Source organism: Myxocyprinus asiaticus, chromosome 11, assembly GCF_019703515.2.
Source record: "Myxocyprinus asiaticus isolate MX2 ecotype Aquarium Trade chromosome 11, UBuf_Myxa_2, whole genome shotgun sequence".
Lineage (NCBI taxonomy): Eukaryota > Metazoa > Chordata > Actinopteri > Cypriniformes > Catostomidae > Myxocyprinus > Myxocyprinus asiaticus.
Window position 1 is genome coordinate 46131218 of NC_059354.1, and position 18545 is coordinate 46149762.

Here is an 18545-nt window from a genome sequence, read left to right on the forward strand (position 1 = left end):
TGTGGACAGCACTGGATTATGAACCAGGCATGGTCAGATCTCCTGTCTGGAATACATTTGGCAAATGATTATCTGCATGGCCTGGGGGAGGCACATTAAATACCTTTCTTTGTAGGCTGCACAGTTGGAGGTGGTGAGACAACTTTCATGGCCAAGCCGTAGGCACCCCTGAAAGAGTGACTGTCCCGAATGACAAAGGCTCCAGGCTCTCGATCTTTCAGCATACTGATCGCTAGCACGGAAAGAAGAGAGACAGAGTCGTTTTAAAGATTCCATGCAGTAAAAGTGTATTTTCAAAATTGAGTTATGACTGAAATCATCGGGTCTCTTAAACTATGATCTGTCCTTTGACAGATGAGTTTGTATCAACTACGCTCATATTCAGAGAAAACGGACTATGAACAACAAAACCAACAAAAACTTTGATACCGTTTTGAACATTGGTGTAGTAAGTGTGTTTTGCATTTGTACGGAAGAATAACCAAATAAAAAGTAATAAAAATAATAATAAAAAAAAATAAAATGTTAAAAAATGCTAAAATACTAAATAAAAAAAGGGGTGAGTCTTTCAATATGTCACCACTTCTGCATTTGTCAAGCAATTACATGAGATATTTAACTGGACCAGAATTGTGGCTGCCTTGTAAGCTATAATATTTTAACAAATTGCTGCAATGTACCTTGCAGTTTAACACATACTGAGACACAAAGTGAGATAGGGAAAACCTAACTAAAGAGGTTTATTTGTTATCGTTACAGCATGTTAATGAAGCAACAGATGCAGATGTTTGCTGGATTTAACTATGCACATATGCCGAGCGGTGTGTGATATCACTGCATGTGCTTGTTTTTAATGAAGTCTCCAGCACAGATGATCTAATCCAGTAACAGCATGGAGGAGAACCAGATGTGAAGACCAACAGCAATTGACCTCATATAAGGTGGTTTGGGACATATTTTACTGTTTATGGGAGTTGTGAGCCCCAATTCTCAGTCTAAATATAGATGAATTAACCTCGGAGTGCACGTTCCACACCCTTACCTTGATCTCTGGAGATATCTGGTTTATACCAGAATTTGGACGTGTCCTGCACAAACTTTACATTCATCCTGGTCTCAGGACTTCCGTCTGGAAAATATCAATAAATGAAAAACTGTTATAGAGCACAACAATGCCAGCCCACTTTTTCAGCCTTTTGTTTCGGATGTTTTTCCCATTTATTTCTTCCATAGGAATTTCATAAACTCCTTCATAAGAGAGTTTCAAGCCATGAAACAAACCAACCAGCTCTGAGGTGAATCACAACTTCACAAAATGTTATCTGAAGAAAAATATTATTTGAAAATCGGACAAAAGGACAAAGGCACAAGATGTGTACCTGCCATCTTTTATGAGGGAATGAACTATAATCCAATGACATGTTGCTAATGACATAATTAAAATACAAATGATAGAAAAATATAAAATGATTTTAAAAAAGGACATTGAAATAATGTGGACTGATGGCATCAACAGAAGCATATACCATTGATTAAAAACGTTGGAGCTCACATTAAAGGTTTACAAGTTTTATAAAGGTTTCTAAGTATTATCTGTAATAATCAATTCCCCTAAGGAAAACAAATATACGACACAACTCTCTGAAATACAGGGTGATGTGATAATGACCGGCTGGCTTTAGATTATCCCACTTTCATGGCTTCTTATCAAATAAATATTTGAATGGAAATTAATTTTTGATTTGAGTTTAAATTATGTATTATGTGAGAAGAAAATGACCTTCTGACTGTTCATTATACCACTTATTACACAACTAATTGACAAAAAGATAAACAAATGGACATGAACTTGATTTGAGTAGTAATTAATTGGTTAGCTGACTTGTAGAGATCGCAGAGCGATAAGAGAAGTAGTAAAGATGACACAATACCCGGATAGCCAGTAAAATATCACTTTATACCTGGATGTGTGGGCTGGGTTTCCTGAAGCACTAAGTAGAACGTTAACAGCACTTAAGTAGTACTTAATCTCTAAAGCGTTTTTACCAAAAGCTAAGTAGTTTGTAAAAACATTCGTAAATAAACGAGATCATTGAACCGCTCTTAAGTCCATTAACTGTAACTTAAACATATCTTTCTAGCATCTTTCACAGTTTATCAAAGACAATGGGACATTTAATAAATTGTATTAATATATTTGGATTATTGGAAAGCCATTGTAAACTATTTCAGAGGATCAAAAAAAGTGTTGAAAAAATTGCTATGAAATCAATAAGCAGTCTCCACAGTCTAATTGTAATGGCAATAGAAAGGTGACATGTTCTTATAAAACAGATTATTTAAAAAGACATATGTGAGTAGTGTGACCACGTAGTTTAAAACTTAAATATATATGCCTCAATAAATAATTAAAATATGGTTAACAGAGGAGATTAGAGTGAGAGTGTGCAATGAGAGATTCCTCTCTCACTCTCTCTCTCTCTTCATCCTCCTCCTCTTTTTTCTTCCTCCAATGGCTGGTTCAAATTGGCTCACCTATAGTCATTTTACAAGGCAGTAACAAATTGCATGATGCACAATGGCAGTAAGGCTACAAGTACACAGTACCTTGAACTCTAACCAGATGATCTATTAATATTTAGAAAGGTCTATAAGTAGTTCAATAGTGATGCCATTTTAATCCTGTTCTGTGTGCATTTTTTCAGTTTCCAGCCAAAAAACTTTAGGCTACGTGAGAGCCCCTTATGATTCACATACGTACATTCACGTTACATGCATTTATTGCGTCACTTTCATTAATCTCTATGATTGAGCATCAATACATCTGAAACTCCGTCTTACTAAAGCCATGATTATTTCTTTAATTCAATTCAGTAATAGTTAGGTAATACATTTTGGTGCCTCAACAAGGTTACAAGGTTTTCATTTTGAGAAGACAAACACCTGGACATACTGGCCAACGTGATCAGCACCTTTGGACTGGACAGCTCCCGTAATGAAGCACTTAAGTTCTACTTATAACGAGCGATCTACATGCTGGTTTGGGAAACAGGCGTTACTTCATCGTAAAATAACGAGCAACGTTAGTTAAGGATGATCGTAAAAGCTTAAGTTGCAACATTATCAGGAAACACAGCCATGGTCATTATTCAGAAATATCAGTTCATCGGATGGCATGATTGACCAAACAGAATCGAGTATTCCAGGGAGCCGTGTTATAATTTGTATAATGACCAGCTGACTGTACATTATACTATTTTACTGTACATATTAGCTAAGTATGACTAAGCCAATAAATATACTACTGTTTTAAACTAAACAAACCCTCTATCATAAACAACTTCTGTCTAAAATTACAGAAATTAAATGTTCTTCCACCATGGACTAAATAATATTAATTATGAAATTATTTAAAAAAAACACACTAAAAGCAGTTAGATGAATTTAATTTAATTGTAATTCTACTTCTTTAAATTCAAATTCGAATAATTTGCATCATGTTTGTTAACACAAGATTCTAACTGGCTTTCAAAAGTCAGTATCAGTTCAGCTCTAAATGGTCTCTAGTGGTTTTTATCTTCAATAAGTCTTACCGCACATGTTGAGTTTAGAGAAATCAGGGAGGGTGTTAAAGAAATGGACGCTTGGAGTGCTACCGCCACTGGACATCGGCGAGGACATCTTCCCATTGAGCGTTCCGTAGGACAGGCCACCACCATTGGAGCATTCGCCGCCAGACATGCGTCTCTTCTCTGGAAGCTGAGGTTGGAGGGCAGGACTGCCCTGTCTGAAGCCCACTTCATCTATGTATCCGGCCGGAGAAACAGGGAAAGATGGTGTGGAGGGTGGTTGATACCCGGAGGAGCTGCTCTGGCGCGACAGGGCTCCGTGCCTTTCATCTGGAGTGGTGTAGCCACTGTACATCGGGTGCCTGTCCAGACTGGGGCTTCCTGGTGTCACCTGTGTTATCGATGGGTGCCGTCCCAGAACTGGGCTGCCCTGACTTGGATGTGTTAAGGAGGAGTGCCTGCTCAGGATGGGGCTGCCCTGATTGGGCTGGGTAACGGACGGTTGTCTACTCAAAACCAGGCTGCTTTGATTGGGCAGAATGACCGGTTGATTCAAGGACGGTTGACGGTTGAGGACTGGACTGCTTTGGACAGCTTGTTGTCCTATTGGCTGTCGGCTGAGAATTGGACTACTGTGAGTGCCTTGGTATTGTCTGGACAGCATCGGACTGCTCTGTGTTCCTTGAGACACCATAGTGTGTCTCCCATGCATGGGACTACCAGACAGCCCTGGAGGGTGACCGTTAGATGGGATTGGCTGTCGGACCAGAATAGGGCTCTCTTGATTGGCTATTTTGTGCTGAATGCCAGGACTGGACGCCACATCGGGCAGGACATTGTGGTGTCTTGTGCCAGGGCTCCCAGTGATTGGCTGGATGGTTGTCGTGGCATTGTTTTGTACGGTTTCTGGCAGGGAGGGACTAAGATCGGGAGTGATGTAGCTACCCAACATGCTGCTAGATGTTGGGTAGGAGTGTGTGGGCATTCGGTATATGCTTTCAGAGGGCTGGGAGTGAAAAACAGAGTCTGCAGCAGCCTGAGACAAATAATTCATCCCCACGCCACTATCAGCCAGCGTGCTTTCACTGAAAGAGTAGATAACAAAGATATGAGAATGATAATCAGATTTAGTGTGTGTGAACTGAACTGCATAAATGTCTACTGCTGTTTTTACTGCTTCCGACAAATGATAGACCAAATGTCATTCATTTCCAGAGAAGATTTGAATGAGGGCTGCAAGGAGTTCCAACTTTCAGCAGATGTGGGGAATATTTCACTTTTTGTGACTAGACAGTATGAGAACATTAGTGGGGTATTCTAATTAAAACTATGTACAGAGATGGAAAATAATCAACAATTTTTTATTTTATTTTATCCAAAATATCTACTATTTTTTCAGAATGGATGAATATAAATCAAGGAGTCAGAAATGATCATTTACATTGCAAATATATCATAAAAGGCTTTTCAAATTTAATGTGTAAATGTGGCATTTATGTCTTCACATGCCAAACCATATTTAAATCATATCTGGGTTTTTTTCTTAAACTTCAGGGCTTTTGGCACTGTGGATTTCTAGAAAATTTCTAGAAAGGTTTTTACACTCTCACTACTTTTAGTTTTTTATTTGTCTACTAACAGTGTATGCACATGCATCATGTAGAGATTTATGCAATTTTTTTTCTAAAAGTCATGACAATTCCCACCAAAGTGTCATTTCCAGCACATCTCAAATTATGTATTGTTCTTAATAGAATTCTGTGGTGGAAATGACAGTGATGGAAATTACATTTTTAAGACTCCTTTGTTTGGTATGGCTAATTTTATCGCTTACATATTATATATCATAAATACACACAACTGAGTAATATTTTCGCACTTTTTTGCACGGTTTGAAAAAATTACAGCTTGATTGGTAATGATGCCCTATAAAAATATTCTGCTCACAATTAATATTTATTTATTTTCTTCAAACATCACTTATCTCATATTTAATCTCAAGCATGCTCTTCACTAATACTTTTGTTGACTTGGTTAATAAGTACTGTGGTGAGCAGGGCGGGGCCAAGCGATGTCTGGGCAGAGCGAGGCCGGGAAGATAAGCGGTGAATGAGTTCCACCTGTGTGCCACACCGGTCTCGCGCTCTAGTGAGGGGCAGTGGGAGTATTTAAGGAGGAGACAGCAGCAGATGGAGAGAGAGATGCATGAAGATGTGTGTGTGTATTTGCCGCGTCTGCAGGGAAGCAGCACGTGAAGTTGTTTTATGTTATGTTTAAGTAATATATGTCTACATGTATGTCAAGCCGGTCCCAGCTTCCTCCTTTCCCATCTTTGAATTGTTACACTGGTGCTGAAACCCGGGAAGGAGGAAGCTGGGACTGGCTTGGCATACATGTAGACATATATTTCTTAAACATACACCGCTCGGCCCCACCCTGCTCGCCACAAGTACACTAACTTTTGAAAAAAAATGTTGGTGTGGAGGAAATGAGGTCACAACTATGGTACAGTTGAATAGAAACCTTTTTCACACAATAAATATTGAAATTATTTATTTCACTCCTTATTAAATTCTCATACATTTAAGCATGTAGTAATTTTTATTTTGTTAATAGATTTTCATAGTTTAATATTGAAAGTCTGGATCTAAAAAATGTTTTTATGCATACAAATCCTGGTACATGATCAAGGGCTGGTAAAAAAAGTTCCAGTTTTAATGTGACCATATATATATATATATATATATATATATATATATATATATATATATATATATATATATATATATATATATATATATATATATATATATATATATATATATATATATATATATATATATATATATATATATATATATATATATATATAAACATTTGAAATCGGCTTGTAAAAAAAAAAAAAAAAAAAGAAAAACCTGGGACATGAAAGTGCCCGAAGTTGAAGAAACACAGATCGATGAATTTTAACCGTATTATTATTATTATTATTACTATTAATGATATTATTATTAAGTACTAAGTATCTTGATAAGTAATTCAGTTTATCCAAGTGCTCATCAAAATCACACAACGAAGTGTTGACAGTTATTCAGTTCAATAAATTTTAAGTTTGCAAATAAAGTAAAAGTGCATTGCGACTTTACGGCAGTAAAAAGTCAGCTTAAGGAAGACAATGAAAGCTGCCTTAGAATAAAACACCAGAGTGTGTCACTTACACTGCATCCAGGCCATGTATGGGGCTGCTGGAGGGAAGAGGAGTGTTGAGGGTGTGAGGTGGTCCAGCAGGGGGAGCTAAGCTGTCGCTGTCATATGCTGGGGACACGGGCAAAACTGGCTGTCCTCCTGCCACTGATGCAGCTTTAGCGACTGACTCCACATAGCTACGAGGCTCTGCAAAAGAGAAAAAGAGAGAAATACCTGTAATCATAAGTATTCAGAGAATTTCTAACCCTCTAACTCAGATATAACAAGGATATCTAAAGATTATCTAAAGGATAACTGGCCCTGACAACAGTTAGTAGTAACAAATAAAGCTAAACAAAATGCTTGTTACTGTATTATTGTAGTTATATTTGAAGAAATGTAAAAATGTTTAAATCTTATACAATGTATAACGTGTATATATATATATATATATATATATATATATATATATATATATATATATATATACACACACACACACACACACACACAGCCTGGCCAAAAATAAGTTGCATACTCTAATATTTCTTTGGACCGCCTTTAGCTTTGATTATGGCGCATATTTGTCGTGGCATTGTTTCGACAACCTTATGCAACGTCACAATATTTCTTTCCATCCAGAGCTGCATGAATTTTTGGCCAAGATCTTGTATTGATGATGGGAGAGTCGAACCATCCGTAAAGTCTTCTCCAGCACATCCCAAAGACTTTCAATGGGGTTAAGGTCAGGACTCTGTAGTGGCCGATGGTGGCCAACTCATGCTCCCTGAACCACTCTTCCACAATTTGAGCCCGATGAATCTTGGCATTGTCGTCCCTGATTATGCCTGTGCCGTCATTGAAGAAAAATCTATTTATGGGATAACCTGGTCATTCAGTACATTTAGGGAGTCAGCTGACTTAATTGTACTGCCGCATAACGTTGCTGAGCCTTGAACTGACCAATTGAAGCAACCCCAGATCATAACACTGCCTCCAGAGGCTTGTACAGTGGGCACTATGCATGACGGGTGCATCGCTTCATGCACTTCCCTTCTTACCCTAACGCGTCCATCGCTTTGGAATAGGATAAATCTGGATTTATTAGAACACATGACCTTTTTCCATTGCTCCACAGTCCAATTTTTATGCTTCCTAGCATACTGAAGTCGTTTTTTTTTTTTTTTTGATTAGCCTCACTAACAAGTGGATTTCTTGTGGCCACACAGCTGTTTAGTCCCAATCCTGTAAATTCTCATCGCATTGTACATGCGGAAAAGCTCTTACTATCAATATTGTTGGTGCCAGATGGGCTAGTTTGAGTATTTCTGTAACTGCTGATCTGCTGGGATTTTCACGCACAAAAGTCTCCAGAATTTACTCTGAATGGTGCCAAAAACAATAAAAAACATCCTGTGTTGTTGAGGGAGATTATCAGAGAATGGCCAGACTGGTTCGAACTGACAAAGTCTACAATAATTCAGATAACCACTCTGTACAATTGTGGTGAGAAGAAAATAATCTCAGAATGCTATTCTGAGATACGGGTTGGCGCTGTTTTGGCGGCATGAGGGGGACTTACACAATATTAGTTATAGCAGGTGGTTTTAATGTTGTTGCTGATCGGTGTACATATATATATATATATATATATACACATACATATATGTTGTATATTTAAATGACAGTAAAAGGTGGCATAGTTTCTGTCAAAGGAGGATGGCTAAATTTAACCCTTTATCAAATAGAAACTTTCAGCCAAACTTCTTTGTGGAGGAGGACACAGATGAAACATTGTTGATGTTGCTTGACCAACAGAATAAAATGAGGTGTCATGGAGGATGGTGTCGACTGCGAGTATGATGAAAGTTGGTGAGGTGGTTTTGATGTAACACTGTGCTTCTTAATGTCTGGTATATTCTTACCTTCCTCATCCTCACTCTCTATGTTGGACAGCAGAAGAACAAAATCATAAGAAATTTTATACATTTAAAAAGAAAGGGAAAAAGGGATAATTGCTGACACATTAATAAAAAGATAAAAGCAGGCTATTTTAAATAAATAGTAAAAAATGAAGAATATTATTTTTCTTTCAAGTTGCAAAAGGACAAAAAAAGCACAACAAAAGAAGTCTTCTGAAAAGGCAAAAAAAGGATTTTAGACCTTGACCAAAACACCATAGAGAAGATTAAATATAACCAAAGTCACATCCCTTATTTTCAATAAGCACATGACATAATTTAACCTAACTATAGTAAGACAAAAAGGCCACTGTGACACATTATCTCAAAATAAAGTGCACTGGATGTATGGTAACTCAAAGCATTGAAGTTGTGTTTTCACAGGCCTTGAATGAACTCCCTAAGGAACTAAGCTGAAATCAGCCCTGCACAGAAGCTGGTTCCAAACTGAACAGCTCGCCAAACCTCTCCATAGGATCCCGTTACTTCTGAGCCTACAAACACTCTGGTCATATTTCACCCCAAAATCAAAAGAGAGAAATAAGAAATTATATTTTGCTGCCTTTGGAGGCAACATTTATAGGTATCACACTGTAGGCGCACCTCCTTTTCTATTTATTCTGTTATCTCTCAATGTATATACACATGTATATACTGTTAATATATAAACTGCATATATATATATATATGTATACTCTGTCACATGCCCATTTATAGATCACAATAAAATTATCCCAATATTACAGCATATGAAAATAAACCACAGATCCATTTCAAGATACATATGAGCTCACAGCTCAAGAGAGGAGAAAGGGAGACAAGGAAACATTTATGATGAGAAATGAAAGGTCATTCTGATATATGACAGACCAACTGTATTTGAGCTTCAGGAGCTAAAACTTCAGTCAAAAGACCACATGTGTACTGTATTTATGTGTGGTACTGTGTGTATAAAGTCTCACCTGAGCCCGTCTGGTTCAGAAGTATCTCAGCAGGGTTGTGGGGCTTCAGGCCAAGGAAGGACAGAGGAGTTTTCGTCAATCCCGGAGGAGATCGACCTAAAGAGACAGAAAACACACAAAAAAACGTTATTATTTAGAGCATTATCAACTAAAGACTTAGGCCTGAAATATACTGTACGCAAGCACATGAACTCTTCAAGCTATACGCAAGCTCGATTTCATATGTCGTTATGTTCTGAAACAAGGCTGTTGCAATACAATCAGATATAACTTTTTTTATTTTTTTATTTATGCAAGCAGACATACCATTTCCTGCAGTTCAATTAATGAATAAGCAGGTCAAAATAAATAAGCATCCAATCGTGATTTTGCAATGCATCGAAATGTATTGAATTGTGACAATTACATTACGATGTTTATTGTGTCGCGAGGTTGCTAGCGACACCCAGCCCTGTTTTCAAAATTATGGGAGCACAAATATGTATTGCATTCTCAGCATTACCACAAGGGGCACTATAGCGTGCAACCATAATGAAACATCAACAGTCTTCCTGAACGGTCAGTTTTCTCTGGTCAACTAATGTCACGGTGGAGCTTGCTACCTGAATGACAACACTTCCCATTTAATGGCACAGTCATTTGAAGGCAACTCTATCGCCCCCTTGAGTACTGATGTCTGTTACCGCCACAGGAATGCAAGAACAGACGTTAAGCATGTTCAATGGGAGCAAACTTGCAATATGTTGGCGAAACATTCGCATCTGCGTTTATGTACTTGCGTGAAGTGGTTCTGGCCTTGTGCAGTACAGCTCTGTGTGTACCACTTTCATCTTAAATGTTTGAACATTCAATCTTATCAATAAAATGAGTTTTTGAAAGATTGCAGTGGTACAGACAGCTTAAAAGACAGCAGACACTGATGGCTATTTCAGAACGTGACATGGCTGGGGAATGAGCTCATGTCTCATGCTCTGTGGTAAGGCCATGCAAGTGGATTAGCATTTGCTGTAACTGTGCTCAATGAAAAAACGACAACAAGACAGATCATGCAGATGGAGTACACCTCAGTGAAACAAATAATTCAACGCAAGACTTAAATGAACAGAAAACATGACCTAAACAAAAAGTTTGTACAATGCTACAAACAACAAGTGGATCAAGTGACTCAAAAACAATGAATACACAGTGGTGCCCACACAAATGAGGAAAATAAATGGTGATGTGGCCACAGAGCTGTGGAAAGCAGCACTCTTGAAGACAGTGAGGATTTTGTTCTAAGAAGACATCTCTATGTCAAATCACCTGGATGGATTTGTGAAGAGCTTATGACTGAGTGGCACTGTTGACACCTGGTATTAACATTTGTCTTGGGTGATCAAATCACAAGAGGTCAGGCGAGATAGATCGTTGTTTACACCTGGTATTAACATGAATCAGTGTTACTATAGTTTAAATTATTATTATTTTTTCATATTGTCCTTCCATTCTAAACATCTAAACATATATCCATGTGTATATATGGATATGTGTGAGGAGGTGTATGTTTATGTGTAGATGTAAATGTATCTTGTATTGCCTTTTCGTTTAATTCTATCACGTCACTTGGCATTGTCATGTGACTTTAATTAGCCACACCTTATAAAAGCCTCCCAACTAGGTAATTTTCCACACCATGATGAAGGCTTTCTAAGCCGCAAAGCGTCGGTTTGTGGAATGTTTTTACCTAACAGCCATGACTCAATAAAGGCTTTTTAAATGTGTAACCAACTTTGAGTGCCTCGGACAATTAGTTTTGTGTTTGAACAGAAGATCCCTTATCCAGAGCACCAGTAGGAATTTCTTCACACCCAAAGCAGCACTCCTTGCATGCTTTGTTTGACTGTCCTTCCATTCTAGTTTAATTTTCATTCATTTATTTTGTATTTTTTTTTTTTTTTCATTTCAGTTTTAGTATTTGAGGGTGACCAAAATAAATGCGTTAACTGATATAATTGAAGTATTTTTAATAGTGTTGAATTTCTCATGCTGTCAAGTTTTACTGCTATTTAGTGGCATTTTTGTACTTAATGAAGATGGACTGTCAAGGTTTAAAAATCTTATTATATACTGTTTATCAAAAACTAAAACAAATGTAACAATTTGAAACAAATTAATCTGAAGTAAATTTATTTTAGATTCGTTTTTTTATTTTAAGTTATTTTTTTCTCAATTATGTACATTTTTATTTTAATTTAACCAAAATGTTTTCATTTAAATTCCCTTAACAATAATAGCTGTTCTGTGACCACTTAAACATTGGACTTCAAGGAGAGGGTACATGCATCACTTACTTTGTCTGTGCACACTGTCCTCAATGTACGCAATGTTGATAAAGTCCATTATGAAAAAACTAAAATTCATAAATAAATAAAATACTAATAATTAACTGGCACAGTTTTGCTTCCAAAAATACTGTGCATGCTTCACAGGATCTGCATTAATTCATTTATCCAATGTGAACTACTGGTGTCACTGCATGTTAATATCAGGCAAAGAAACTCAGTTAAATTTTGTGCGTATATATATATATATCTAAGCACGATTAATGGGAATTATATTACAAATTATTCCAAAATATACTGTTACAAATTCCATTTTCTATCTGGCATTTTTAGTAAACACTTGGTTGTAGCACAGTGGATGATAGCGAAAAAGCAATGCATGTTTCTGACTACCTCTGAATGTGGTTTGTGTGATCGGTTTACAAACTGTTTGGATCTCGTATACACCTTTATTTAGCTCTCTCCACTTCAGATCGCATCACCCGAGATGAATGTTAAAATCATTGTGTGCTTTGAGTATGTGTGTTCTTTAGGGCTGCTCTCCACATGCATGCTGGGTAAAGCAGAGCTTGCGTTTCCGCAGGGCCGGGCTGGCATCATTGCCGACATCTGGACCAGACATGCATCCTCCACTTACCAAAGAATACAAATCAATTCTTTGTTTTGCAGCGTTAAGCGTCTCAGCAGAGGATACAAGGAGAAGGGGAAGGGTTGTAAAGAGAAGCTTTTCAAGCCTCCCATTCTCTGCAGGAGGAGGAAGCCATGGAGATGAGCTACCAGAAAGTGGCTGTAGGAGCATGTGAGCATCTATCCACCCCCAAAGAGCCCATACATGTCACTTGGTCCCCAGGAACCCAGGGTAAAACCACCCAGAAAGCTCCAAAGATCAAGCGAGCAGATCCTTAAAAGGAACTTTCATAACATTAAGCTGACAAATGTTATGATGTTCACTAGGACTGTGCAATATCGATACTTTTAATCATTTCGACAAAACTTTTTCAATTAGAGGAACTATATTTCAACCAAACTATCATTTTGCCAGGTAGAATCTAAATGATTAATGCAAAAAGTAATATCAAGTAGGAATGTAGTTAAATCAAGGCTTGTTTTCCACAAACAAGGAATAATCATATTTAATCATGTTCATTTATATGCACCAATATAACAATATATATATAAGCAGCAACATTAACCTACTGTACATATATTTTTACTAAAAAAAATTGAAATACTAAAATATTTTAATATATTAAATATTATAAACCTTAAATCATATATAATAAAAATTCCACAATGAGAGTCTGTGAACATATTTAAGTAATGAAGCAACCAATTAATTAAATCAGAGTTTTAAATCGATTAATTCAAATGGACAGTTTCAACTGATTCACAGAGACGAATCAAACAAATCTAACACCATTTTGTTGTTTCTTATATTAAAACTGCATTTTTTTATTCTTTTTAAAATTTTAATCAAAGGCACTATTAAAACATCTGTCTAAACACTCTCAAACTCACTAATCACAAGGATGGATTCAAATCTAATGAGAAGCTCTGAAGGAAACTTAATATCCGACTAAAAAGCACATTAAAATCATTGTGGTATTCACAATGTTGCTTAATTTTAATCATGAGCAAATCATTGCAAATAAACTCAGCAAAAAAAGAAACGTCCCTTTTTTAGGACACTGTATTCACAGATCTTTATTATAAAGGGTTTAAACAATGTTTTCCATGCTTGTTCAATGAACTATAAACAATTAATGAACATGCACCTGTGGAACGGTCATTAAGACACTAACAGCTTACAGATGGTAGGCAATTAAGGTCACAGTTATAAAAACTTAGGACACTAAAGAGACCTTTCTACTGACTCTGAAAAACACCAAAAGAAAGATGCCCAGTGTCCCTGCTCATCTGTGTGAACGTGCCTTAGGCATGCTGCATGGAGGAATGAGGACTGCAGATGAGCTGCAGATGTGACCAGGGCAATAAATTGCAATGTCCGTATTGTGAGATGCCTAAGACAGCACTGCAGGGAGACAGGAAGGACAGCTGATCATCCTCGCATGGCAGACCACATGTAACAACACCTGCACAGGATCAGTACATCCGAATATCACACCTGTGGGACAGGTACAGGATGGCAACAACAACTGCCCGAGTTACACCAGGAATGTACAATCCCTCCATCAGTGCTCAGACTGTCCGCAATAGGCTGAGAGAGGCTGGACTGATGGCTTGTAGGCCTGTTGTAAGGCAGGTCCTTACCAGACATCACCCGGCAATAGTGTCACCTATGGGCACAAACCCACATTTGCTGGACCAGACAGGACTGGCAAAAAGTGCTCTTCACTGACGAGTCGTGGTTTTGTCTCACCAGGGGTGATGGTCGGACTTGTGTTTATCGTCGAAGGAATGAGCTTTACACCGAGGCCTGTACTCTGGAGCGGGATCGATTCGGAGGTGGAGGGTCCGTCATGGTCTGGGGCGGTGTGTCACAGCATCATCGGACTTAGCTTTTGTCATTGCAGGCGATCTCAACGCTGTGCATTACAGGGAAGACATCCTCCTCCCTCGTGTGGTACCCTTCCTGCAGGCTCATCCTGACATGACCCTCCAGCATGACAATGCCACCAGCCATACTGCTCATTCTGTGCGTGATTTCCTGCAAGACAGGAATGTCAGTGTTCTGCCATGGCCAACGAAGAGCCCGGATCTCAATCCCATTGAGCACGTCTGGGACCTGTTGGATCGGAGGGTGAGGGCTAGGGCCATTCCCCCCAGAAATGTCCGGGAACTTGCATGTGCCTTGGAGGAAGAGTGGGGTGACATCTCACAGAAAGAACTGGAAAATCTGGTGAAGTTCATGAGGAGGAGATGCACTGCAGTACTTAATGCAGCTGGGGGCCACACCAGATACTGACTTAATTTTGATTTTGACCCCCCTTTGTTCAGGGACACGTTATTCCATTTCTGTTAGTCATATGTCTGTGAAACTTGTTTCTTAGTTGTTGAATCTTTTTATGTTCATACAAATATTTACACGTTAAGTTTGCTGAAAATAAAATCAGTTGAAAGTGAGAGGATGTTTCTTTTTTTGCTGAGTTTACATTGTGAATATTCGATATATCGCACAGCCTCAAATAAAAGGGTGGATTGTGATGGAATATTTTTTGGGTGTTATGGTAGGCTGAAACTATGCTGTTCTGTGAAGCTATACATTATGTGGGTGCTCACAGTAGCAGAACTAGTTTGAAGAGCTTTGAATGTAAGTTGTCTTCCGGGTACGATGTCAGCTCAAGTGGCTGAAATGAATTGTTTTCAAATGAGGTGTCTGCTGGAAAGAAATGCTGTGGAAGTCCAAGGAAAACAGAGCTGCTTATGTATTGTGTGTTAAACTTACGTGTGTGTCTAAACTTGTAAAGAGACTATAGACTTTTATGAAGGGGTTTAAATTAAACCTGCTGGAACAATCTGTTGTAGGGGAAGATGATGCAATAGGTTATAAAAACTAATGCTTCCATTGTACAGGAGTACAAGTCAAATGTGTGCAATCCTAGATTTCTAATGTGGTCTCAAACGTTTGAACACCACTGTATAGTATGTGATTGAGATACAATGAAACACTGTATTGAAGGCCAACATTGTCCAAAAATGTTGACAGATGGAAATGGGTTTCAGCCCACAGATGTTGGGAATTTCTGAGGAGCAAGTGAGAGCGAGGGTCTTTCTGATCTGAGAATTAAATTCCCGTTCATACCGCAAACAACATTGTCGCTTGGTGTTGCGATCTGTCTCTGGTGGGCGTTCCTACTGCTGTCGCTTTAATGTTATTGGCGGACTGCACGTCTGGCTATAGTAGCTTTGGCAATTCTGATTACAGATTATACTGCAGGTAAAACTAAGATATCATTCTAATTTCTAATCAGTTCTACTGCTGCTAAAAATGAATATTCTGCAGGGAAGAGTGTTTTATATAACCTTCAGCAGTGCTCACTGCATCATATCATAAACAAGATGAACATTCTCTCAATGTATGAATCAAACTAACTCGGAAGTTTTCCACGCATCATATAAATAGGCTATATCAATGAAGTTACAGAAAAATTATTTAGAATCACTCACAGAAACTTTTAACTTCTCCGTCTTGCCTGCAATCGACTCCAGTATCTCACATTCACAGCAGATGGGTGACGTGAGCTCCACTGTCTCCCCTCTCATTGATAGTCTCTCTGGAATGTCGCTCATTATTTGCATAAAGTTACACTTTTCTCAACTTTGTCTTGTCACTCACCATGGCAACCTCTGTCACCAACAGTCACTGTCATGCTCGTCGCCGGAAGTCGCTCTACTCTCACTGAAAATGCATGGGATCGTATGGCTTTGTCGCTATTATGAATTCTAAGTATATTTATAATTTACATTGACTTGATCCCCCCTGGTGCTTTAAAATTTGGCTAAAAGAAGCTATCTTAGAAGGCAGCAGAATCATGCTACCTATCATTTGGAACAGCCTGTGCGTCTGGATTGCATCTAAATAGGCTGCCTACGTAGGCAGCTCACAAGATTTTGGAACGGAGTCAGTATATGAACAAAACAAGCCTCACTCTAAAACCGCTACAAAAGCAATAATATCCAAACAACTGAAAGATCGATTTAATTATAGTCTCTTACTCCTTCTACCTCCAACTCTACTTTGAGTTTAAAGTGTTTTCCAGACAAAGAACAAAACCATCATTCAGTGATGGCTGTGATTTCACTCTTTTAAAGTGTCGGCAAGGAAAGGCAGTAATCCTAAAGCTCTATGGCATCCTCCTCCTCCAGCGGGGGAACTTACTTATGTTGAAGTAAGGGGTTTGTGGCGAGACAGGGAAGGCAGGGGTTTGGGGTAGGGCCTCACCACCGACGGTCGGAGTGGGGCTGATGGGACCCCCATCCAGTTCCTCAAACGCTTCTCTGTAACTGTGCATATGTCTCTGCAGAAAGAGGGTACAGGTGGATAAATATTCATATACATAAAAACAAATATATACACCCAGGGTCCAAAATTAACAGTTGCCAAGCCCAAAATGAGAGCAAAAATTGGCTTTGGAGAGAAAATAAAACGTCACTATTTGACAGTGGTCGATAATTCTTTTAGGAACTGCAAATAATGCATGATTTATGCCAAACTCTAAAGAGCTGTTCACACTGAACATGTTATTTTCCCCCAGCATCTGCACTGTTTCTCAACTGGTCTTCTATGTACACGAGTGCTAGACAGACATATTTGACCATTGTGCAAGAAAGCATTCGGTCTGACACTGAACAGAACCCTTAGACTGATAATCTGACCCTCAGTGATGTAAGCGACATGAGCGATTCAAATCAAAAGAAATACAAACTGCCTTTGAAAGAAAACATCTGTCGTGACCCACACGTGTTCTAACAACTCTTAACTTTGTGGAAGATCTAACATTTAAGATGCCTAAATAGAATCTAAAACTCCCTGTTACAACACATATGTGAAATATTCCTTGCATTAAGCCACCAAAATGAAAATATTGAAACCCCAACGAAAATCACTATTTGCTTTCTGCATAATTTTTGTGACAGATATGGATGGAAACTAGCTCATTTTGTATATGATGCTACAAGTGACACAGTGCTGTTTTTCACTAATAAGCAAGGAATAAAACAGCAAAACAGTTTGAAATATGGAAATAATTATCTATTTTTTAATAAGATAATTTTGGACCATGTATACAGCCATCAAAAAGAGCAATGATAAAGCTTGTCAGCCGCTGACTTATTTCTGCAACCAAAACAAGAAACAAGCAAAGAGCTCTGTTGGGTCTACCTCCTTGGGCCGCCCCCCAGGATTTAGAGCGATTGTATTGGCCAGCTCAGGTGAGATGCATCGAATGGGGGAGCGGACCGAGCCTCCTCGAGTTGGGCTCTCGTCTTGGGACAGGCTCTCGCTGGTGGTCCGGCGCCATCCAGGAGCTGAGGCCTCATGTGGTGAAATTTCACCAGACTGAACTCCTGCCAAAAAAAAAAAAAGTCATCTCTAATAGGTAAGTACTAGGACTACGAAAGAATATTCATCATACTTCATTTAAGTGTGTGATTTCTGCACCACTAGCTTCTAGTGGTAGTGACTTTGATTAATTTCAGTGACTCCATTCTTTTGATTTCGTTCACCAAAAAGATTCGTTCAGATTCGTTCATTGACCATTTCTGCAAGTTAGGCCTTTGCGCCAGTAGATGGCGCCAAATGACTGTCTTTAAAGAAACTGCATTGGACCAAAAGCACAGACTCATTCACGACCAGAACAAGTCTAATGATCCTTTATTAAAATGTGCGTGTGTACAATTCTACTAAGAGACTTCAGCACTGCAAAGTGTTTAAGCATCATAAGTGTTTCCCCAAAAATGACAACAAAGCATATTTATCATACTGTGAACTGTTCAGCACAAGTTTTTATCAAGCTATATAAAAAAAAAAAAGAAAAGAAAAAAAGACAACAATACTAGCCTAAAAAATAATGAGTTTCAATAATG

The 18545-nt window shown here is 38.3% G+C and overlaps 1 protein-coding gene across 10 annotated transcripts in view; it reads right to left on the reverse strand.

Annotated features, from left to right (window-relative positions):
* The window catches only part of tns1b (tensin 1b), a 370155-nt gene that overhangs the window by 21023 nt on the left and 330587 nt on the right, over positions 1–18545 (reverse strand). For 9 of the 10 annotated variants that reach the window (XM_051710901.1, XM_051710893.1, XM_051710894.1 and 6 more), the window contains 7 exons: positions 17842–18026; positions 16840–16978; positions 9679–9774; positions 6788–6962; positions 3594–4654; positions 1043–1129; positions 104–232 (listed from right to left, as the gene is read on the reverse strand). In XM_051710901.1, coding sequence (XP_051566861.1) covers positions 104–232; positions 1043–1129; positions 3594–4654; positions 6788–6962; positions 9679–9774; positions 16840–16978; positions 17842–18026 — 1872 coding nt within the window. The remainder of the gene's footprint in view (positions 1–103; positions 233–1042; positions 1130–3593; positions 4655–6787; positions 6963–9678; positions 9775–16839; positions 16979–17841; positions 18027–18545) is intronic. The other variant, XM_051710896.1, reaches the window with a different exon arrangement.